The following is a 26,250-nucleotide window of genomic DNA, read 5'->3' as shown; positions in this document are numbered from 1 at the left end:
TGCAAATTATTTATGAAAATTCAAATCAAATCAAAATATAATATAAATTCAGTCGGTATAAATTATGATTTTCTAAAAAAATGTTATAGAAGAGTTTAATCGAACTTAGATCGCACAGTATAACACTTTTGTTTACTGAAAGACTTGCACAAAAATACGATCAGTATCTAAAGGAAGTTTTAATAAAATAGCTTTAACACAATTTTATTTAGACGATATTTATATTGTATTAAGCTATTCAAGTCCGAAATATTTTTGAGAATTACAAAATATAATTTAATATTTCTTGAAAATTTATTACGATTATCGATTTTTTTTTGTTTTTGTTTTTTAATGTCCTTTTTTAAACTTTTAAAATAATTATATTCAATACTATGTAATAAACTATTAATAATAAGTAAATTCAATTTTTTATTAGTAATTTTTAAAAACGAAATAATATAGTGATATAATATTAATAAATGCAAATCATATGCGATCTATTGAGTCTTTGGAAAAATATTTTGACTGTTCTTGTTTGTTAAAAAAACAAAGGCAATCTTATTCCTTAAAATGTTATCCCGTATTGTATTTGTGTATTTCTTTGAAAAGCGTATAGAAGTTCATGATCGATCAATTCAAGTTAAAAAGTAATCAATTAAAACACATTTAATTAAAATCGCAATACGATATTCGATTAGACAATTACAACATTTATAATTTAAGTGTAAATCAATTAGATGGAAAGAAAATACTTTTGCAATAGTACTATTTAATATATAATATTTTACACTACTGTTGTATATTTTATTATACCATTGATAAAAATAGAAAATTAGGATTCAAAATGTATTAGATGTGTGTAAATAAGAAGGGGAAATTCAATATAATTACCCCTAGATTCATAATAATAATATTCATAAATTGAAAGGTTCAGGTAATTGGAATATGAATTTATTTGTATTAAAGAAAAAAAATTCGATTACTTAAAAAATCCAATGCAAAAATCATCGCTACCTACATTGGCTTTATATCTATAATTTTAATTGTTTTTTTTACTGTTGTTACGTAAGTCGTAAAAATGGAAGTGGTGATAGAATCCCTGGTGACACATCCAATAAAAAATTTAAGTTAATTAAAATTTCTTTTCACCGTTAAAACTAATTATAAAAGAGAATACAAATATGTAATAGTGTCTTAAAATTTCGTCAATGTTTTCGAAATTAATTTTTATCTCTATTAGATAGTAAAATATATCAAAGGGGACTGCCGCGTACCTATATTATTTTGTATATACCTATAGTTCTACTTAAAATGTCCTCCAGGAAGTGATTATGATAAAGGTTTCTATCTCTCTTTCGGTCTCTCAAAATGCGTGTGCATTTGTTATTTCGGTTATTGTGTGTGTGTGTGTGAGTTACTGTTCGCCCCACGCGTACCATTCCACCTCTTATCCAACGATTCGCATAAATGATTAATTTACTATATTTAGTTGGAAATTGGGGCCGTGACGAAAGGCTATATATTTTTTAACGCTATCACCAGTGAATAATCGTGTCAAATTAAAAATAGCGGACGATTGAAAACGAGCGCTCCGACAAGTTTAATAGTGAGAAATTCTGTTGCCTCTTGCGATTATTTATCACGCGACGAAAACATGAACATATATATACAAACGCGTGCAGCATTAGTCATTTATTACCGTTTTAAGCTCCCACAACGGCGGTACCGGTGGTGGATTTATGTGCGATTACAAACACACATACAAACACCTACACACGGAGTGTACGTATATTACATAATTTTATACACACATATGTATTATATTCACACAGCAGAATATTATATTTATACAAATAAAATGTTCTATATAATATATTGTGTAGTTGAAGTTGCGCTGTAAACCTACTGTTACGTGAGGGACATAACGTTTAAAACGCACGGTAGCAGCAATAAAAACAATTGCGAAAATAAAAATTAAAAAATAATGCTTGTTTTAATATCATTTTTCGTTTACGAAACTCACTAGAGTGGAAAACATATTTTTTTATCGCCCTCACAAAATAATAAAACCCAGAAAATTCCAATTTTATACTTAAACATTACAATAATACTTTGACGAATAACCCTGTAGGAAAAAAAATCGGTTAAAATACCATTGTCATTGCACGTTGCATACAATAGTATGGTCAGTTTATTTCTTCAGTGTTGTGCGATTGCAATTTGGTCAAAAATCTTAAAATAGTAATATTAGTAACCTTAGAAGTTTTAATTGCTGGAATTAAAATAAAAAGGTAGCGAAATTCCATAGTTATTTTTTATGAGCATTTGAACTTTCCGATTCTTTTTTTTTTATAAGTATCGATAAAAAATTATGATACCAATACTGCACAGTAGAATGGATTTTTACATTTTCATTTTTTTTTCAAAATATTATCCAAGAAAATACTCGATTTATCAGCTCAACGAATAATATTAACATTTCAGTACATAACTATGATCCATTGATAGATGAATTGGATTCATAAAAATGAATTGTAATTCATTAAAAAGTATAAATTTCGGGTCCTAAAATAAGTTTTTAAGTTGTCATTTGTACGCATACTTGTATTAAACCAATGTCTGTCACATTTTTATTAGTTACTTATAAAGTATTATTTAGTAGTAAATCATTTTTTTAAAAATGTAGTGAAAAAAAATTTTTTCGATAACACCTTTAATATGCATATCATCAATGAAAAAATGTCATATTGCATAGCTGTAGCTTTGTTAAAAAGTTTCAATAGCAAAATTAAACATTGGGTAATGGGTATACTTACAAAAAGCGCATTATATCAATAGAATAAATTTAAAACTTTTCATCATAATATATGATTTTATATACCCTTATCAGTGTAATTAAATTTATTTCTAAAATTGTATTATATTAAAAAAAAAATAACAGTTTTAAGCCATCTAAAAATATTATTCCCAAATTCGATTCGGCTTCTGTAGTGTAAATTGTTAACCTATTACTCTGTAATAAATACATATTGAACATTGCTACAGTAATTGGATCTAATTTTCCACCCTTTTCAGACATCACGTTTTGTAATCATTATTCTCTGTAAACGTACTAGTAATTTATAGTTTTATAGCTAACCATCAGTATATAATTATATTATTATTACATGTAGGTATCAACATAATAATTAAAACTCCAATTTGTATGTTTGCATTCATCATATCTATTGAGTACTAGGAAGTTATATTGCATTTTACGTTTTTTATATTGAATTTAAAGAAAAATTTAAACTTGAATAATGTAATATTTTTGACATTGGAAAATATAATACCTATCAATTTGAGATTATTACAAAGAACAGTGGGTAAACAATGTTGTGATTTTTTTTAATTTTTTTTAATTATTATTAATTTAGTTTTTAGGAAAAAATGAATACAGAAATCTAGACTTCAAACAAATAACTAAATTTGATTTCAAATCTATTGATTGAATCTTTTAAAAATTTCACCTGAAAAAGTGTTTAAACAAAAAAAAATCTTTATAAAATAACCTAATAGGTATTTAGAACTCACTTCGTTTATAATCTAAAATTATTAATATTTAAATAAATGTTGAGTCTTTTTTGACATAATTATTTTATATTTATTTTGAATATTATTGTGTATGATAAATCATGAAAATATTTGTTTTGGTTCATATACTATGTATATTGTATATATATAAATACGAATCGTTATAATCTGAATAACTGCGCTCATGGCATCACGTAGGAATTTACATTTAATTTAATAATTACTACAAATAATAGATCATAATTTTAATTTACTATATTATTTTAATTCAAAAAACAATCCATAAATGATTACTGTGGTAGTAAATATTAAATCAAATTATTACATTAACCATTATACATATTTTCAATTGCTGTTCTAAATCCAAATACCTCCAACTATATTATAAAATCTACTATATGTGCGTGCCTTCACTCATACACTATTGAAGGATAATAATATATCATCATGCAATACATCTCAAGCAAAACTAACTCATAAATTATTATAATTACTTTATTTTTAATAATACGTATTTAAAGTTACTAAACAAAGTGATTAACCAAGCATGTTTACCTCTTTTTTCTTCAATAATACAACTGTTAAATAAAATTTAATTTTTGTTATTACTAAATATACTTTTAATAACTTAAAGTAATCCTAAGTGTAATAATTATACAATATACATATGTGTATGATACCTATGTATATAATACACACTTTAATTTACATATGAGGAACTGCTGACTGATATATTTACTAACACACACACATACTCACATAATTATAAGGCTATGGCTAATACAAACCATGTATTAATAGGCAGTTCACGGTGCACCATAGAACGGTAAACACCAAATATTACTACAGAATTTCGTATTATGACGATACAGTCACCTTGTGTATACCATTTGTTAGTATCTATAATTATTTTTAAAAATTTAGTAAATAATAAAAATTAATAATAACTGAAATTGAGTCCTTAGTTCTTTAAATATATTTAAGATTCTAACATCTACCCCTGGCTACGGTAATTATATGTACAGGGTACGACTCTCTCTAGATATCTTATACTTAACTGGTCGTTCCCCCGACCACGTTACATAAGGTTACCTAAGATAGTAAGATATTACCTAAGGTTTCAAATGAAAACACTCTACTGTAAATTATTTATCAGATATCGTTCTAAAACCATTTTAACGTATCAATTGTATAATTGATATATATAATAAATCAAAATTCGAACTAGAAGTTTTGAATTATATAACACTGTACACTGAGTACATAATATTAATTTTATGGCAATAATTTTTAAGAAAGAGGAAATTACATTTGTTTCAACATTTTAATATTTATAATTAATCTATCAGTATTTAATATTTTATAATTTGTAAACATGTACTAAGTATAATAAATACTTGATTCAATATCATATAGTTTTATATTTTTTTAAACCATTTTTAAGGACTATATCTATGCTTATTACATTAATTTTAACTAGTAACTAACAAAATGTATTCGTTCAACTTTTGAATTAGGTACATTAAAATTTTAATGAAAATTATATGCTGAAAAATTTAAAGTAGAGAATGAGGAGATTTTTCGTTTGAGAAACATAAATTATATTACCACAGAAAAATTCTTAAGGAGCGAAACAAAAATTCAATAATTTGAAAATATGATGTGAATAGCAAAAAATGAGGGTGAAAATCATCAAATCATTTTGCACCAGTGTTTTTACGATAGATTTAAATATTTACAAATATGATGTAATACCTGCTTAACTATTCGCACATATTATTTACTAGGTACCTACTTTTGGTGTAAGTTATTTTGATGTTAATGATATGATTCCATCAAGTTTCAAGCTAAATATACTTTTTTTACACAAAGTATTTGGAAATAATTAAAAATATACAATAATCCCAAGAGTATCATAAAAAAAGTCTAATAATAATATCTTTTTCTTATTTACTAGTTATAAACAATTATATAGTAAAACACTCTAATAAAATCAATTTCTGTTTACCGTTAATATTTTATCATCATTGTAAACTTTCAAAGTATAATATAATATGTATTATATTAATATTATAAATTATAATAATAATAATGGTATAATAATATTACGTTGATAAAAAAAAAAAGTTTTCTTACGTTTTTATCATTCTGACACTGACCCCTGTCTGGGATGGAGAGTACTAAATTAAACTATAAACCCCAAGCACCCCTTAATCGTAATGTCTACTGCTGCTGTGGTATAACTCGCTAATCTTTGGTAGTCGCGCTGTCGTCCTTTACATTGCTCTATGTTAACCCTCGTCGACTTTTATAACGCAGTAGCATATTATAATATTATTATATAGTGCTGTGCGTGTAAACGACCAGTATAAACAACGACCATAATACAATAAATTATTATGAATAAATAACCAAATCCTGGGTCATATTCAAACTCGGATTAAGAGGAATCGTGTTTCGTGTTCCATCAATTCTAGGCCAATCTTCTTCTAAAAATATTTTGATTGCATGTATTTTGAAAATTAAAAAAAAAAAATAGAAAAATGTATTATATTTATAATAATTTAAATATCGATCTGAAATTAAATTGAATCAAATAAAACTTTTAACTAGCTGAATATATAATATATATATTGTGATATGAATAGATATAGAAGTAAAAATAATATTTGACTACACTACTTGTAGAATAGTAAACTTCGAGTTTCTAATTACTTAATTTAATTACATTATTTTTGAATTGATTTATGAAGTAATTATGGATTATTAGTAAACGATTTATGAAGAATATTAAATTATATTTTATATGAGAACCGTTGAGTGATTTCATACACAATACCATTGATTAATTGAAGTCTGTAGCATTAATTCGAGATATAGTGAGCATATTTTTGTGACACATTCTTAATATATGCTTTAATTATATGACTAATCGTGATTTACAATAAAAAAGACCAAAAAACACTTAAAATTGTTTTAATTTAATAAACGAAAAAAAAAAACTAACAAACAAATTTAAAATAACCATTTTATAAAATATAATACTCATTGTTAATAATTACAAAAAAAAAAAAAAAATTCAATCAATAAAATTTCCAATGAATAGATAATAATAATGGTATATTTTTGAAAATAAATCTAAATTTAAAATGGTTTTCACGCTTTTTTTGTATATAAAAGTAGCTATTTCACTTATAATAATTCACTCAATACAAGTTTATATTTTATATTATTTTAAATTATTTATAACATTATTATGTATTCCAGTCTAGACAGTTTAATTGTATTATTTAATAAACTTGTAAACTAAAATAAAATTATATGTTCTGTTAGTTTAAGTTATATTTTAAAGTTTAAAAACATATACACACCTACAGTGCTACACTGATATAGTTTTAAAATAATTATATGTCAACAGTAACGTATTTTTAAAATACTAAAGTATAATCAATATAAAACTTAATAGTATTATATTTTTTTAAATATGTTTAGGTTAATATTATGACTTAACTGTAACATACTTAAACTCTCCTTAGATAACACATCATTTGATTTAGGCTGAAATTTGGTTAAAATTAACTTGGGTATAGTAGCAATTCATTTATTGAACTCGCTACCAACCCATTTAAAATTTGTAAAACTGTAACATTTTATGATTTAACTGTTATTTTAAAATATTAAAAAATAGAAACTTTATTAGACAAAAACATTTTTCGTATCTAAAGGTATAACTAAAAATTAAGCATAATTGGTTTACTGATCGTAGCGCAATTGGTACACTGGTTCTAGAATACAAATTTGTGCAATTGGTCCATGGCCAATTTATGTTGATGAAAATTTACGAGCAGTGGACCGGGTACATATATGATACTAATATGTGTACCTATAGTTACCTAATATTAGACCAGAATTATGTGAATGTGTGTGTTGTGTGTGAATAGCTGTGTGTAACACCGAACAACAGTAGTCAGGGATCCCCGGTTAATATTGATGAGCTACGTGGGTGATTAGTGTGTAAATGTGTATAACATTATATACACATTACGGTCTGGGGGTGCTGAGTTTTGGGGAGTACACATAAACATACATCATTTGTTAGTCAAAGTCAATAATAATTATAATTGTAGTGATAACGACCATACCGTTTTCAAAGAACTAATAATTTTAATTTTATGTTTAGTTGCGGTATAGTGATGCCCAGTTTCATACTTGAAATGTACTCAAAATATTGGATCCTGAAATGGCCCATGTGATGCTTAATCTGTACATGAGCATATTTCTATAATAATATCATACGTTATTCTATAATAATATACGATACAACTTATAGTACACACATATACACACACGTCGCTACCAACAGCGCAATACTAATTTGATCGTAAACAACAAGTATACGATTCTGAGGGATTATACACCGCTGCTGCTATTGCTAAAATATAATATACATATACTTACTGCATACTCACTACACTAACTCTTGTGCTTAATGGGGTTTTGAAGAGCCGATGCGTACTAACCTGCGGGTAGTGCAAGAGCATATTATGTATTTTATGGTACTATATATTATTATATTATTATACCTATAGTACACACACAGCGCGAGATAAGTCCTGGTGCTTCCGGTGTTATTAATATTATCATCCGTTTTATTGTAAGTCGCTCGAAAATTATTATTCTAACGTCTAATAATAGCTCTTAGCAGTACAAATAATATTTATAGTTGCCGTCAACCGGTTGTGGTCAAGATACAGAGATTCAGTTAAAAGGTACAAGATAAAATATACGATTTGTCATTGCATAAATGGCTGATTATAAATATCACGAATACCTTTTTTTTATATCACACAAAAGTAAATATACACAATATGAAAAATAATATAAGTAACTCGTGAATGAGTGCCACTATAATTAACTGATGTGTTAGTTATTCAAATTACATAGGTAGTAGTTTATAATAGTACATAATATTAGTATTTAGTACATATATTTTTATTTGATCAATTGTATAGGTTTATTAAGCTTTGTTAAAAATTAATCACGTAATATAATATTATTATACAGTAATTTATTATTATGATTTTACTTTACAAATTAATATTTGCTAAGTCAATAATGACATATTTTATTTTTATTTACTTATTGGTTATTTAAAAAAGCACAATCCATCTTTTTAATTGTCGAGCTTCTAAAAATACCAAATACATTGCATTTTTTAACAAAATAAACTCCCAAAGTTGAATTTAAATTTCAAAATTGAAAAAAAAAGGATTTGCTCATAGATTTTCTATAGTGGTCTATTTCTATTTCCAAACCATTTTTATTGACCAAATACTAACGACAGATACAAAAATTAAAACATCTGATTAAAATTTAAAATGAATAAATCAGCAACAAAATAAAAACCTACGATCAATTTTATAGTCCACTCAAAATTTACAATGTTTAGCTAATTAAACTAAATTATAATTCTATAAATTATTATAAAACATCTGTAGTATTGATAAATAATAATAAGATAATTTATTAGCTTTATAAAACTATTGAGTAAAATTTTCTATTCATTTATTTAAACCTTCTTCAGACTAAATTATATAAGCGGATAGTTAATAATCTAGACATTTACTAATATTCTATAGTGTAAATTATATTATTCCTTTTATAATATTGTTACCAATGGATTTTCAACCATACTTTTATCGATAGAACCATCAGTATTCAGTTATAATACCGTGACGTCGTCTGATGGTTTATTAAGTCGTCATTCAATCATTTAGTTTATCCTTGAACAATGAAAATAAAACCCCGTATTGTAAACGTAACACTAACATGGTTTGAACAATGATGTGTTCAATGTTTATCTCTAGAAGCTTGCAAATGTCTGCACATCAAACGTTTGCACGATGAATAATATGACCAATGGACAATAACTTCAAAGTAAGATATATCAATGAAATAACAATATTTTATATACGACAAGGAGTGAGGACGTTTTATTCTCCACCATTCTACTGGACAATGGTTGCACTATATACAACTATAAACGTTCAATTTACAACGTTAAACAATGTATTATTTTAAATTGTTCAGCATTTAAAATCATGTTAAACGAACATAATATTATACTAAAATGTACATAAATAACAATAAAAAACATGAATAAAATATAATATTTTACAAAAATCTACTTTATACACTTATTTTATTATAGCATAATCCTTTATATACTCAAAGTAAATGTCTTAATATTATGTACCAATACCGATAAAAATGTATCCATGGTCCGAGACAGCGATGTACCAAAATTGTCTATACAAAACGCCGTGTGATCATAATATTAATAATAAAAATATTATTGATATGCATTAAACATACTTGTAAGATATCAATGAAATGGTTTATGATAGGAATAAATAAATAAGATACACGTTATTTAGAAAGTATTAAATACGTAAATAAAAGTAAAAAATCAAAAATATAAGCTATTTATTAAAATATAAGATAACATAATATTTAGATAATAATAATTTGTTTTAGTTGCTAATAACAGAGTGTTGTCTATGAGTTTATTACTATCATTACAGCTAATGATTTTATTATTATGATAATACTTAATATTATATGATTTTGTGTTTATTTTATATTAACCATATAAATAGTTATAAGAAATAAATAAAATATTTTATCATAAAATAACAATAAAGACTTCACCAAAACTTCTAACATACATATTTAATAACGAAATGTATACTTAAGTGTATGCAGTAGGTACTGCATTTGTCATCTCAAAAAGTTTTAATTTTTTTTTTTTTTTTTAGTATTGGTTTTACATAATTTAATGATATTATAAAATAACATTTTTGAAAAAATAATTTTTTTTTTTAAATTTTTTTTTAATGATATATTTGTTTAAGTTTTTTTTTTTTTTTGAATAACAATACACACAACCTTTATTTCATATTTTGGAGAATAATATTTTTAAAATCACTTAGAATAATTAAAATTGAATTTAAAATGAGTAATGAATTAGTTATATCTTTATAAATGAATACATTTTAGATTAGAGAAATATTATTTGATTGCGCAGAGATAGGTGCAACGCAAAATTTTAAGCCACTAAATTACAAGGTAAACTTTTTTTTAGGTACATAACTGCATACAATTGATAGAAAAAATAATTATTCTATTTCAGATATCATGACACATTGAAATTTAATTTTATCGAGTAAACTAATTGCATTACCTTACTCTGAAATATATTAACTACTCGTTATAAATTTAATATATATGTATTGAGGTACTTTTAAAAATATTCTGCTTTGGATTATTAAATTTAAAACATATGGTTTAAAAAATGTAATAACTTTAGCTGATAACAAAAATATAAATTGTAAATAATGGTCTTTTTTAATGATATCGGACTATTTAAAATAATGTTTTCAATCAAGTTTAATTTTTTCTAAATAATTAGTATATTACACACTTAAATAGATCATTATGCGTACACACACACACACACACACACACACACATATATATATATATATACATATAAGTAAAATAATTACAAAGGAAGTCTTGCATTTGCATATTATATGTTATTCACTTCCTTAGTATAACCATCGTTCGAAACCCTGATCATACAACTATACTTACTGTTACCCTCGAACAATGTTTAATCGTTGGGATACTTCATCAAGCTTAACAAAAGGAGTTGAACCGAAATATTCAGATACCGATTCGGGATTCCTAGTTTAAATCTACTGTGCTTAATGTATTATCCTTATTATTTGGCAAACTCGTAAAACTGTCCTTTTGAATGGGAGCAACCGAAACGACATAACATTTCTTGACTGTATTGTTAGATCACGAAAAAAAAATATAAAAATTATTCACACTCAGATAGACAATTTCTACATTACCTCATTCTCTTTGATACACACACACACACATATAGTATAGTATATTATTATACCATACTATATAAATAACTGTAAGATAATATATAAAATTTATAATTTTATAACGAAAAAACTTCCATGTCTTTCACAGGTTTTTGAGCATTTCCGATTTGGTGTACTCGTAAGCTTCTATTATGTCTTTCTCATCGGATTTTGAAATCTATTTAAAGATAACAATAATATTATGATTCATTAGTCACTGTTATTTTTAAATATATAGCTCTTACCTCATACACAATTTTTTTTTTTACAATTACAATTTCAATAATGCTTACCTCTGGCATCACATATTGTGTACGCATACTTTTTGGTTCGTCAATATATCGAATAGTGCTGAGTTTCAGGATACCATTAACCCAAACTCCCTCCATGAATTGACCTTTGTCTTTAAACACGTACACGCCTTCGCCGTGTTTCAAACCGTTACTCCATTGTCCGTCATAAATGTTGCCGTTTACTGTAAGTTGCGTAATAACGTTTCAGATTTTGAAAACAACAAATAAAAAACTCATACTGCATCAATAATAATAATATTATACTTTTCTATAATATCACACCAAGTATAATACAGGGTGAATTTACAGCTAAAAAGTACGTTTCTTCATAAAAAATAAACCTTTTTGTTTTTCAAGCATACCGAATCAGTAATAAATATATTATTGTTATGAGTAGAATAGTGGACTATGAAATTATATAGAGTAAAAGCACGTTTATTTTTAATTTACAACTCAAACATGTATCATACAAATGTATTTTCCGCCAATATTTTTATCAGGTGTTTTCCGCTTCTGATTAACTTTAAGATATATCTGTAAACATTTAAAACGTAATTTTTTGGCAATGTGAATTTGGTTCTTTTATAGTGATCGGTGCAATATTTTATAAAATTAATTGTAAACTGCATAATTTAAGATTTAAAAGTGCTTAAAGAAATGTTTAAAGTTTAATGGTAATTCAAACACATCGTATTGTATGAATGATATATTGTTATCTAATTAAAAACTCAATAATAAATAATGATTTACCTATATTATACACGGCGATAGTTAAAAAATCAATTAGTAGAATAATATTAAACTTTCGAATTAATTTCAAACAGAAAGTCGCAATTATATAATATAATATAAAATGCTGTTAACACCACAAATCGATGAAATATGCATCTCTTATAAAAAAGGATATTATGCATTTGCTTATATGTTTATGTAAATTTATATACTTGGTGGTCTAGTTAAAAGCATTTACATTTTAAACGATCGTAGTTGAGTGTGAAAGAAACACATATTATGCTTGACATAGCTAAAGCTTTAAGTACTTGTATAACTTATCAACTATTAGTTTAAAATTACATTTTTATGTATTAAAATCCTCAAAAATAATATTCTCTTTCAAAATTATGTCTTTTTTATTGACAAGTTTATGTCATCGTATAAACAAATATAAATACAATAGTTAATGATGAATAAATAGTCAGGAATTTATATATATATATATATATTTAAATAAATAAAATAACTGTTTGTTGATAAACTAAATACCTTGTTTATAAGTATGTATAATAATAAATAATAATAAAATGCAATGCAGTTTTTACCTTCTACGTATTTTCCTCGGCCGTTGTACTCGTTGTTGCGCCACTGGCCTCGGTATACAGCACCGTCGTTCCACCGCATGGTCCCGTAACCGCATTTAATTCTACTACCAGCCGTCGAAAAGCTACCATCGTAAATGCCGTCCTCTTCGTACCATTTACCTCTAGCCTTTACAAATACGACAATAAACACTGTATATTATAGTATTATAAAAGTCCGCTGTTAGTATAAATGCAATTGCTACTTTTTGCGCGTGAACACCGAAAATTCTCGTTTGTCTAATAACGTAAATATTATTGTTGTCGTGTTTATTGCATATAATACGTAAATTAAATTAAATGTATAAATATATACTTTTCACTATAAATCACGCTATTACACGTGCAATGATAATAATATACATCAGAAGGTTTACGAAGCTTTGGTATTATTATTTATAATACAGCCTCTTTCCTCAAAAATTAACACGTCATTTATGAATAAATACATAGTGATATAATCGTTTTATTTCAATATGATATTATGCAATCCTATACTTATTATATTTTTTGAATTTTTTGTCACTTAAGAAATTATGTAAGCCTGTAGAGGCTTAAAACTTCTTATTTTCAAATGAGAATTGCCACTTTTTACTTCAAATCCAAAATAAGTTGATTATATTATTTTATACATGTTGATTATCTAAAACGAAATTCTTAAATATTACAATAATAATAAGAATTTAAATAAATAAATGAAACACTGAACACGTCATATTGGCTGCATAATAACCGATGTACCAGTTAATTTGAATAATTGTCATTAAAGTATGACTTTTAAAATCGTGTATATCACATATTATGTCATTTTAAAAAATATTTTTAACATAATCTACTCATTTCAGTAAAGTATGACATAACTAATGAAAAAAACTATTGTATTCGGTATTATGTAGGTATTGTGCTTAAGGCATATACACTTATATATATATATGTAATATGTATATATGAATACTATTTCTACTCACGAATCGATTATTAATCCATTGTCCTTCGTAAACATACACAAAATGGTCATCAACTTTCTTCATCAGTACGCCAAAACCATGTCTTTTGTTCGCGACCCAATCTCCTTCGTAAACTGTTTTGTTCTTGTAGGATTTTTTTCCTTTTCCTGAAGATTAAAAACTTATACATTTTATCATTTTTTAAACAATTGGTTGACAGCATAAATCATAAAATGTCTTTAGTGAATAATTGTATGTAGATTTTCAAATAAATTATAATCTGTTTTGTAACAATAAACAACTACGCACACTTAACTTACTTATATGAAATAATAAAAATAATTTAATATATATATACATCATTTTTGTAAAATATCATTCAAACCCTTTTTTTATGAATTCAATATTTTCTGATCTTTGTGAAGAATTTATAAAATAATGACATTTAACGTAATATTATTCTAGTATCTACATTCTACTCTACAGTAAAACCAATGAAAAACAATTGTATATCTATGACTGACCCTTATCGTGTCTTAATATGGCACAGAACTTATTGTTTCCGTTTTGGTTTGCAACAAGTTTCTTCATATTCTATAGTAAATATAAGGTAAAGATGGTTTTTATCGTTCAACAGTAATGTTTTTATGGAATGAATTCGATTAGTTTTAGAGTACAGCAATAACAGTTAACAACAGTAGTGTTGATTATAAAGATTACTATTAAATAATGTGATAGGCGTACTGAAAATAAAAGGTACGCACTAGGATCATCAACACGTATCTTTTAACAACTCTATGGTCTATTATTATCTATTTATAGCTATTATTTTCAAATATCATACTATATAATAAATCGACGGATAATATCACACTTGTGTAGGTCAAAGTAATGGTTGTGGTTGTCCATCGAATTGATAAAACATAAACTATTATATGCCTAATTTAATTTTTCAATCATAACATTGACCTACATTGTTTCATTATTTTTTATAAATGTAAAAGTTGGCTGTGATTTATATACGTATAATATACATTGGAATCTGTACAAAGTGCTAAAGGCTTACACATTATTATCGTATTTGTTGTAAATTGTGTGTAGCATATTGTGTATATCTACATTATACAAACAATACTCAGTGGTCCATCCGTCATTACATTTGTTTCCGTGGTTACCAGTATCGCTGTTGCATTTATAAAGAAATATTAAACATCGAATGGCGATACTTTATTGACTCCAGCATTATATAATGTATACATATACACGTTCGTTTTTAATATATTTTTTATTACCTATTGTTTTATTGATGTTAAAATACTTAAAGCTTAAAATTGTATATTTTGTTAGAACTCCATGTTTTACTAATACTATTATATAATACTTGTTCGTAACAATTTTAATATATTATTAAATTTAAACTTAAATAACTAAAATCAATAATAAATATTTGATTATTATAAGTTGCATAATTAAATTGTATACATTTAAATTAAATAAGCTTTTAAAATGTTTGATCAGGTTTTTTTGTAAATGTTGATATTAATAAAGTTGATGAATTTAAATAAATCAATTTAATGAAATTTTTAATTAAAAAAAAAAAAATATCAACTTAGAAAAGTTTAACAATGTACCTATTTTAATTACTTTAAATATCGTATAAAGGTACACTATACGTCTATACAGTATACATGTAAAAGACAATAATATTATTTATACTTCATACATCTACTTAAATTTTAAACTCGTGTTTGTTTGGGTTTAGTTACTTTTTTATGGTAATAAAAGAAAATTAAAAAAAAAAAACCTTTTCTATTATAATGAGCATACATTTGACTTGTATTTTTAGTCGATGACACGTAAAACTACAATATAAAAAATGTCATTTAACTTGACTTTTAAAACTTTTTTTTCTTAAATATAAAATAAACAGGGTATTGATTTATTTTTGTTATAATAAAAAGTCTATGTTGTAGTTACGTAACCTAATCCACAAATTTTTTCGTTCCTAATTTATTTTATTTAGGTCAATTATTGTCAATATAAAGGGCATAAAATAAGAAATAGGAAAATAAAAAACAGGGTAATAATTATGTTGCATTTTAGTTTTTGACAAAAGTTCTTGATTAAAAAAAATTGCTATAATTATTAATGTTTATTAATTTGAATTCAATGATAAATAAAAAAAAAAAAATTCTAAACAAATACACACTATTTATTTATATATTTATTGAAAGTATACAGTCTGGTACCCCAATGGTTACATTACTAGAAATATTTAAGTATATAGTTGAAATATCAAAATACAATCAAGAGATATAATAAGAAAAAACAGCAAACATTTATAATGATCTAAACATGAATAATTTAAACAACCATCCCTAAAAAAATTACGAGAATATACGATAGTTATAATAGAGAATTATAAAACTTATACACAAATATTATGTGATTTAGAAAACTAATATTTAGAAACAATTAATAGTACAAACATACAACTTTTGGGGCATATTCGTATAACGCGAATACTTGGTTACACTGTATTATAAAAATAAAACATATTATTAAAAGATTTTTACAATCAAACTATTAGTTAATAATGGATAAAAAAAAGTTTTGTGTAAACCAAAATAAAAAATCAAGTTTATAAATGAATAGTTGAAAATCTTAATAATTAGTATGAAATATAAATTACTTAATTAATGAGAGTTTATCATAATTATTAACATGATACAAACAATTTTCGAGTTAAATTTTAACAAATAAAGTTTAGGTAAGTTTTGGAGATGGAATAATATTATAAGTTACCAAAGCACTCCTAAAATAAACTTTATTTTCTAGGTATTTATGTGGTTACAGTTTTTTTTTATATCTACAAACTGTAACATAATAATTAGAATTGATACAATAGGATATTTTTTTTTCAAACCAAAATATAAACCTTGGTGTGCTACAATATTATATTAAATATTAAAAATGTACTTTATTTTTTTGAATAGTAGATAGTTAATTAATAGTAATAAAAAAAATATATATAATATATAAAGGTATAGTTCAAAATTGATTTGAAAACCTTTAAATTAAAAATTCGTATTGATAAAAACCAAATTAATATAATCAATAATATTATATTATAATTTATTTGTATTTGTTTATAAAATATAATGACTGTATTTAAAATTAATTTATATCTATACTTATAAATAAATAAAAATAAAAATAACCTAACCTAACCTAAATTAGCTAGGTGTCTACATAATATTTTGAAAAGTATTTTTTTTTTTTTTAAGTTTTCAGTTTTTAAAAAACATGACTTTCTATAAAAAAACATGCTAAATAATATTTATAAATAGACTGTATTATATTTTAATGTACAATTGTCAGATATTCTTGATACACCCTGTATAAAATATATAGAATACTATGATCAATAGTACCTAAATTATATGTTATGTTATTATAATAATAATTAATACAATATCTATTATCAGAATAATGTATATATAAGGACCTACCTATTTTAAAACAATCGAAAAATCTAGCAAATGAAACCAACATTTATTCGGTTGACCTATCTCTGACATAGTTAATCGTAAACTCACCTTGTTTCGTGTCGTATTCCCAATTACCCATGTACAGCCCGTATTTTTCGTAGACTCCGGGTTTGAATCCATTTTTCATAGAGATCTTCTCCAACCACTGTACCTTCGATGTCCCGCCCCTACAATGGATTGAAGGCATTTCGAGATGTTTTCGGTCCGAATAACTTTCCAAACGGTGACGAGGGCGTACGAGTATAAAATATTATTCTCAATTAGATCCAAAGTGTCGGAGAACTAATACCTTACCACCGCCATTGCCGCCGATACCACACGTACTGTTTCTTAGCAACGCTATTCGTTCTTCGTTGTTACTAGGTCAAGTCCGCCAAAGTGTCGATTACGGGCCAATGTGTAATAGTTATCGGAATATATCAGAACGAGCGAGCACAACACTTTTTTTTCAGTGGAACGTGATGGAAAGTTTGTAAATAAAAACGATTTTAAGATCATGTAGCGAATTGATCGGTGTTGAGTTTTGATGACGGTGGTAGGTTATAATTAGTTATGATAGGGTATAATACATCAATATATATTTTATAATAACATAGGTAATATGCTCTGATATATGACAAAAAAATTAACTGATGTTATACAAATAAAAAACACCTTACACAATTTATGGATTATTAATAATAATATTAAAACATTGACTACTTATGTTATCGAAGGAAATAAATCGTCAAATAAAAATCCTTAATCACCATTATGATGAAAACAAGAAAAATTAATTTTTATAGGTAAATATTTATTTTTTTTTTTTTGTCAAATCGCCAAATTACAATTGTATATACAAACATTGAAATATTAAATATAATATTATACATATTTATACAGTCATTTACGATGTTAACTGGGTCTTAAATGAAATCATCAGCGAAGACATATTTTATAATTATGTGTTGAGTTAGTGAATACCACATTTGCCAAGTTCAACAAGTTCTATACGACCGTATAATATTATGTATGTCGTAGACAGTTATTGTACACACACATCCAATATTTAAGTATATACATATATATAATATATAATATGTTATAGCACGTGGTGAAACACTTAAAAACTTTAACGAAACTTTCCTATGGCGCTTATTCAAGAGCCTTCGGGGATGCACGTCGTGTAAATCTGGCTGAAATTTTTATCGAATCCTCGCCTAACGGCTATATAATATTACTGCTACTGTCTCTGCTTCCGCTACCGCTAGGGATTACATAAAGCTGATATTCCTGTAAAATTCAATATTAATAAAAATTTTCAACGAATAGACGATAAAAAAAACGAGTTTGCGTCGTAGATGGAAAAAAATAATAAAAAACGATTTATTCATTTCACTTGTACGTAATCGTATATGATGGTATTGTATTATATTATATTTTGCGGATGGCGTCTGTTCGTTCTCGTTATAGTTTCGATGTGACAGTGTCCGTGTTTGTTCTGCTACGGAATAAATAAATACACGTATTGTACTTCGGTATAGTGGAATATAATTTATAGTATACATTGTTTACGTAAAATGGCTTATAGGAAGTATCCAACAATTTTAATCCCTATATTATTAAATAGAAAATGCGATGGTGCTAAAAACAATATTTGATTATTAAATATTATTATGATGCCGATTATACACATATATATATATATATATATATATATTATTAAAATGATAACAAAGTTTGCGTTTATTTTTTTATATATATTATTTCTCTGGTTATGGAACAACAAAACAATTTTATCGTGGGAAGAATATCTTAAACTATGAGTTTAAAAATGTTTGATGTGATAACATAGTTTTAAATATTCTAACATCCACGACTAGGTCAACTAAGTTTGTTTTAAACTCCCGCGTTATTAATGATACCAAATTTAAGATTTTTTTTTTATACTATCATAAATTTACGATAAAACCATCTTACACAAATTATATACGATTCAGTATTTTAACGTCTACAACAATTATTTAGTTTTAATTTAAATGAGTGCTGTAACACAAGCGTAACGTTTATCTATAGTTTTTAAATATCTATAACAACAAGTATTTTTATTTGATAATATTTGTATACATTGCTGTATAAAAGAAAATATATTGTAAATTATATATATATTATATATGTGTGTGTATATTATATTTTATTATTGAATTATATTAAAATGTATAATTGGTTTTAAGATAAATTAAACAATACATGTATAAAACTTATAATCTGAAAAACATATTACTATACGGGTAAAATAATTTTTTAATGATGAACATTTTAATGGATCAAATATTATAGTAATTTGTATAAATCACTATTAAGTGCTTTATCCAGACAAAGAAATTATGACAGGCAATTATCGTATATCTTCTTATTCCTTGTAATAAAACTCGATTTCATTCCACACCAAAAAATCTATTTTTCTGACTCGACTTTAATGATAATTTTATTTATTGTAAATCGAAAATATACACTATTTTTCATAAGTATTCGATGAAATCTGTGTTTGTTTGGATTTAAGTTAAATATAAAAGAAATGATACGTAATAAAATTACTGCAATTCTTAATATCTAAAAAAAGGAATAAAAGTTATTATTACGTAACTCATTTTTTAAACATGTTAAATATAATACTTGTATCTGTTAAGAAGATTTATAAAATTATAGAAATTATTTATCCATTTATTTATTAATGTAATAATATAAGAAAAAAATTTCGTGGCCCTAATAAGTTTTGAACTTGCATAAAAAAAGAAGTATATATTACAATTAATTAAGTATGTATTGAATATTGTCGTGTTAGCACTCATCTGTATTATATATTTGTATACATAAATACTTTTAATTTGGTACTTAGTATTTCATAATATTATCTTTATTTTTTTCAATCATCACCACGACAATACTTATCTTACATATTAACTAATGTATAAACATTGAACATATATAAATCAATAAACATTTTTCTTTGCATATTGATTAAATAATTCAATTCATACTAAATTAGTTAATTTAAAATTATCATTAAGTAATATATTATTACAAGCCTTATCTAGATTATACATGCACGGATTACTGTTTATGAATTATTTAGAAACTGTTATATACTTGAATTTTATAGTGGTTTTATTAAAATGTTTACTAACCCTTACAATGTAATACTATTTATTCCTGCATATCTACTTTTACTTTACATCATAATACGGTAATTAGAAACCGTGTATCCCATGTGTAGCCATGTATAATGTATATATATTATCAAATACCTATATACACTATGTTTTTTGAAGTATTAGACTTTTTAATTCGGTTCTAAATCTACGTTAGTTGTTAAGTTAATTTTTAATTACATTATTTAATGAAAATCGTAATTCAGGAAAAAAAGTATAAATTTATATATTACATTAATTAAAATATAAAATAGTAGTCTTGTACACTTCATCATTCTATGGTTAATATACTTTTACTATCTTCATAGTTTATGTATATAAATAATATCCATTATTTATGTAGATGTACTTCAGACTATAAAAAACAAATCATTTATTCGAAAACTAAAAATTCTATTAAAAAAATCACTGAGTATTATTTAATATCATATCAATACTATTAATTAGACAGTAAATTCTAAAAAGATTATTGTTGTAATAAAAATATAAATGAAAATTTTTTTTATATATTTCTTTATTCATTTAGGTAATCATATTCTAAATAACTTATATTTTTAATAAAATTAATTTTTATCTGCCAATAACTTTTAAGTTATTTTATAAGTGACTACAATTAATATTTCTCATAGCATAATAATGTAGTTAATATGTATCACCCTAATGTTTTTGCATTTTAGATTCTGAACGGAGTGGTGAATGTATTGAATTTACAATGATGTATGTTTTTTTTTGTGTGTGTCTGTGTACACTGTACAGCATAACTAGTCGAAATAATGCTTCAATTTCAAACTTCAGGGGTGGTTTTCGATAGAAAAGTGAATATTCTTGGTGCATTATAGAGTTAAAAAGTAAACATTTTCCAACAGTTTTCAAAAAAATCGAGAAAAACAAAAAAAAAAAATGACGGAAAAACGGGAATTTTTACGCAAAACCAGTTTTCGACCGAATCGATTTTTTTTATATGGTTGTAACTCAAAAACTAATCACTGTAAATACTTTAAATTTTCACCAAATGTTTATGTTAGTGTTATCTATATACAGTTAAATTTTCAAAAATTGACTTTTTTTGAGTTATTTATAGACCACTGAAATTTTCGATTTTTATGTGAATTTTTTTTTTTTTGAAGTGTCAGTAAAAAAATGTTGGATGACCAAAATAACATTAAAATTTAATACAACGTTCCTTATGAGTTGTTCTTATTGTAACTAAAAAAAAAATTAAAAATCGTTAGTCACAATTTTTTTTTATAAGCGTTTATAGTTCAAATTTTTACGAAATCGCATAACGATAATGATTTATCCTCAAGCGATTTTAAATAGTTGTTATTATTCAAAAAGTATAAGTCGTAGATACTTGAAAATTTTACCAGTTATTTAGATTGGCATTTTATTTACATGATTTAATTTTTTAAAATATTTTGAGTTTTTTTGAGCTATTTATAGATAACTGCAATTTTCGATTGTTGTGCGAATATTTTTTTGAAGTGTCGGTAAAAAAAATTTGGATGACCAAAAAACCTTGAAAATTTAATTCAAGGTTCCTCATATGTTATTTTTATAGTGATTAAAAAAATATAAGAATACATAGGCACAATTTTTTTTATTAGCATTTGAAGTTCAAATTTTGACAAAAATTCGTCAAAATCATGAATATTTGCAAATTATTTTGTAGTTCAAAATTCATATAATTGTTTGTATTTTATAATATCTAACGTTAAATATTCTAGACTGACAAATCATCTCCGTTCAGAATCGTTTTTTGTATACAATGATACCTATCATTGAATTCAAATTTAACCTACCCTAGTCCGAGGTTAACCCCACCTCCTAATGTACAGCAGAGCGATACCCACTTGCCGAATTTTTTAATATATTTATTTTTCTATAATCAACAGTAAGTAGGGGTCTATCTAAATTAATTCTCTTGTTAAACTTCGTAGTTAATTATGTTATTATTTTCTACGCTGACATCGTCTTTCATTATAACGAACGTGTAAATAACATATAATTATTTCTATAAATTCAAAGGACATGCTCATGATCTAATATCTTTTCTAACGAAGGAAATATTTTTCTTACCTTTAAGCTTCGGATTTATTTGTTTGATAAAGGTCTAGAACTAAATTAAGAACTTCATAGCATAATATTAATTATTAACGTTGTGAAATATGAAGCCAACGGTATAGTATTTTGTACTATGTAAGTGCTCTGTGTCTAACGATGTTTTCATTTTTTCCAAAAATTAAATATGCTTAACTAATTATATGTGAATCATTATTTTGAAAGATATAAACTGATTTAAATATTTCAAAACGTATTGTTCATTATTTTCTTCTCTTAGACACCATACCATAAACCAAATTTATTTTCTTTTTTAACGTCAATTATATGAAAAATAAAATCTACGAAAAACCAGATCTATTATATTATACGACTATTGTACTGAATCAAACTGATTAATTCAACTATCTGTAATAATATCATAATATTATTATAATGTAATACCAATGTATATGTGTATATCAATCCAAACTATTCAGCATTCCAAACCCGATTTATGAGTTTTCGGGACTTTTAGAAATAATCACGTTGTATTATAAAATAGTATCTATTGAATACTATTTGTATTATTCTATTGTATACAATGAAATAAAATTGAATAGTTTATGATCATTCTATCATACTTCGTATATGACTTAAAATCCGAAGAGATTAATAATAATTGTACGTATCATAGTGAATAGTGATATAGATATATAATACATAATACATAATAATAATAATATATACCTATCTACATAAATGAGATAACCAAATAAATCGCAAGTATTTATGAATAACATATATACATATATTTCAATATTAAATTAAAAATTCAATTTAAAATCGCTTAATGCGATTCATTCCATAAAAAAAATATATATATTAATGGAACCAACCAAAACAATAACAGCATTATATTATATTAAAGTACACGCTGTGTATTATATATGAATAAATTATGGTTTGTTTAGCGCGGCTGACAGTGTCGATAGCAATTGATATTTCTGTGAATATTTTGAATAAGTCGATAACAGTATAATATATTCTCATAATGCCCATCACATTTCGGTTTACTTCATTATTTTTGGGCGATGGACCGCATGCATTGTATGGCATATCAAAGCACGTCCTCAAAAACAATCTGACAAAAAATTTACGGCACACAACGAAACTTCATCATGCGTAAAACAATATTATATCAACATATAATGGTGGTATCGTTTTGTTTGAGTGACGTTTGGCGGTCACAATTTATACTATGATATTACTACTCTGTATCATGGCTATAGGGTATATTAATAATATTATTGCATCGTCGAACGTATAATAATTATTGTCATTAGTGAATAGTCTATGAGTTCAATTGTAACGGTTCATGACTAACCGAAATCCTTTACAGTAATAAATAAAAGCCTCCGCCTATGCATATTTAATAATAATATTAACGATAATAAATTCGTAGATAATATTCACTGACTTGGACCTGAGCATTCTATAATATTACTATATAATATTTATACGGGAGACGGGTGGTATAATCGTGTTGACATACTGTGAACATATGATATGAACAACTTGAATAGGTTGGGTTCATACCGTGAGAAAGTAATATCCTGTAAATAACAGGTGCAATCTTGTTCGTCTAAATATGTTTTTCTTTTTTTAAATGCTGTGACTTTATCACTGAAATTCTTGTCATCGATTCTTATATAGATCGAGTACATAATAAAACGACTTGGAGCGCTTATTAAATTAAATGATAAAAAAACGATCTTATTAACGCAATATTTAGCATAAAATAAAATATTTTAAACAACATTGCAAATTCAAAACAAAACTTTTTAAACTACTATTTTACCGTATAAGGTATTACACACAATTTCTATTTGTACACTAAATTATCGAAAATGTTATCTGGTCCAACTGCTCTACATTAAAAGTTCCATTAAAACTATAACAATGTTAGTTTTATCCGTGATGCTAAATGCAATGAATTTATTTAAATTTTGGTCATCGGAGAAAATATTTGAAGTGGTATTAAAGTTTTTAAGATAATAGTTACTTTTATTTTACCAAATTGCTTACTAAGCACCAAACTATTTATTATAATTATTATTATTATTGTCAAGACAAGTATTATCAGTAGGTCATCGATACGTCATATATTTATGCATGCATATAATATACTTATATAATTACAATAATAACCTACATATTATAATTTATACTTTGTATGTGTACTAAAATAAAGTTCATAATTACTTAAAAAGGTAAATTCAAAAATCATAGACTTTAATATTGAGCAGGTTTTTTTTACTGCATTAAAATACCTTTGATTCTCTGAGACATTTTCTCAATCGTGTCGTTAAAAATATATTTTATTTCCAATCATGTCATAGCTCAATGAATCCACATAGTTAATGTTATAGCCTTATAGGCAATGGAATAAATAGGGTAATGTAAGTAAGAAATAAAGCTTTATTGGGGAAATGGGGATATAATGTATATAGAAGGCCATTTTCCTGGATTAAATCATCGAAAAAATTACCCATTCAGAATACTGAGTATTTTTTTTATCTTATGAGTTATGAGAAAGGTGTTCTTTTAATATTTTTTACATCTTAGTATTATTATTATTATTATCATACCTACTACTGCGTATAGACATAATTATAAGACTAAATGATTCGATACTCATTATAGTTTACATAATATTATATAGAATAAAAATATTATACTGTAATTATTTTACTTTGAGAGGCGCTTGAGACACGTTGATTGACCTAGAAAAATATTTTAAATGAAATGAAAGACGGTTCTTATAAACATTAGTTAATACTTAATAGTAGATGTTAGTAGATACTTTTACCATTACATATTGCACTCCATAGCAAGGTAAGTATAGTTTGTTGATATCGAATGCAAGATTAAATCCAAATTAAAAAAAAATCACACTCTTGTTATTATCGTCAGTCATCCAGTTTTAAATGGATACTACTACACGAGTGCCACGATGTAATATAGGTATAGTACCTATACTTTAGCCCGATATTTAAATTAAACTGCTAACAACATGTGAACTTCACGTGGGGAACAATATTACTACTTTATATTTGAAAGTTGTAAAAGCTTATACAAACTTTTGAAATGAGATATTGAGCCACATTTTTATGTACGTGCAAACTACGTGTATTAACTTTCAAATTTGAATCAAATATTTGACCCGAAAACTAGAATTTTTCACTCATTAGGTACAGTCTTTATGTTTACCTTATACGAGAATAAACTTTTGAATGTATATTATAATATACTATAGAATATGGTATCCGTAAACAAGGTTCGTAAATGTTAAGTAAAAATATTAAAATTTTA

The 26,250-nt window shown here is 25.0% G+C and overlaps 1 protein-coding gene across 2 annotated transcripts; it reads right to left on the bottom strand.

Annotated features, from left to right (window-relative positions):
• Positions 1-10,094: 10,094 nt before the first annotated feature.
• Positions 10,095-18,194, bottom strand: LOC114124934 (MORN repeat-containing protein 3-like). Of its 2 annotated transcripts, XR_007603767.1 has the most exons (6): positions 17,693-18,194; positions 14,115-14,260; positions 13,111-13,276; positions 11,792-11,973; positions 11,478-11,676; positions 10,096-11,408 (listed from the first exon to the last, which is right to left on the bottom strand). XR_007603767.1 is itself a non-coding variant. In XM_027988386.2 (5 exons), exons 1-5 carry the CDS (start codon positions 17,829-17,831, stop codon positions 11,602-11,604), a joined length of 708 nt encoding a protein of 235 aa, XP_027844187.1. In that variant the 5' UTR covers positions 17,832-18,193; the 3' UTR covers positions 10,095-11,601. The 2 variants fall into 2 exon arrangements, 1 of the variants encoding a protein (XP_027844187.1); XM_027988386.2 differs by having other exon boundaries at positions 10,095-11,676; positions 17,693-18,193.
• Positions 18,195-26,250: the final 8,056 nt, after the last annotated feature.

The sequence above is a fragment of the Aphis gossypii genome, chromosome 2, assembly GCF_020184175.1.
Source record: "Aphis gossypii isolate Hap1 chromosome 2, ASM2018417v2, whole genome shotgun sequence".
Classification (NCBI taxonomy): domain Eukaryota; kingdom Metazoa; phylum Arthropoda; class Insecta; order Hemiptera; family Aphididae; genus Aphis; species Aphis gossypii.
The sequence above is the reverse complement of the archived record's forward strand: the minus strand, read 5'-3'. Positions and strand labels throughout refer to the sequence as shown.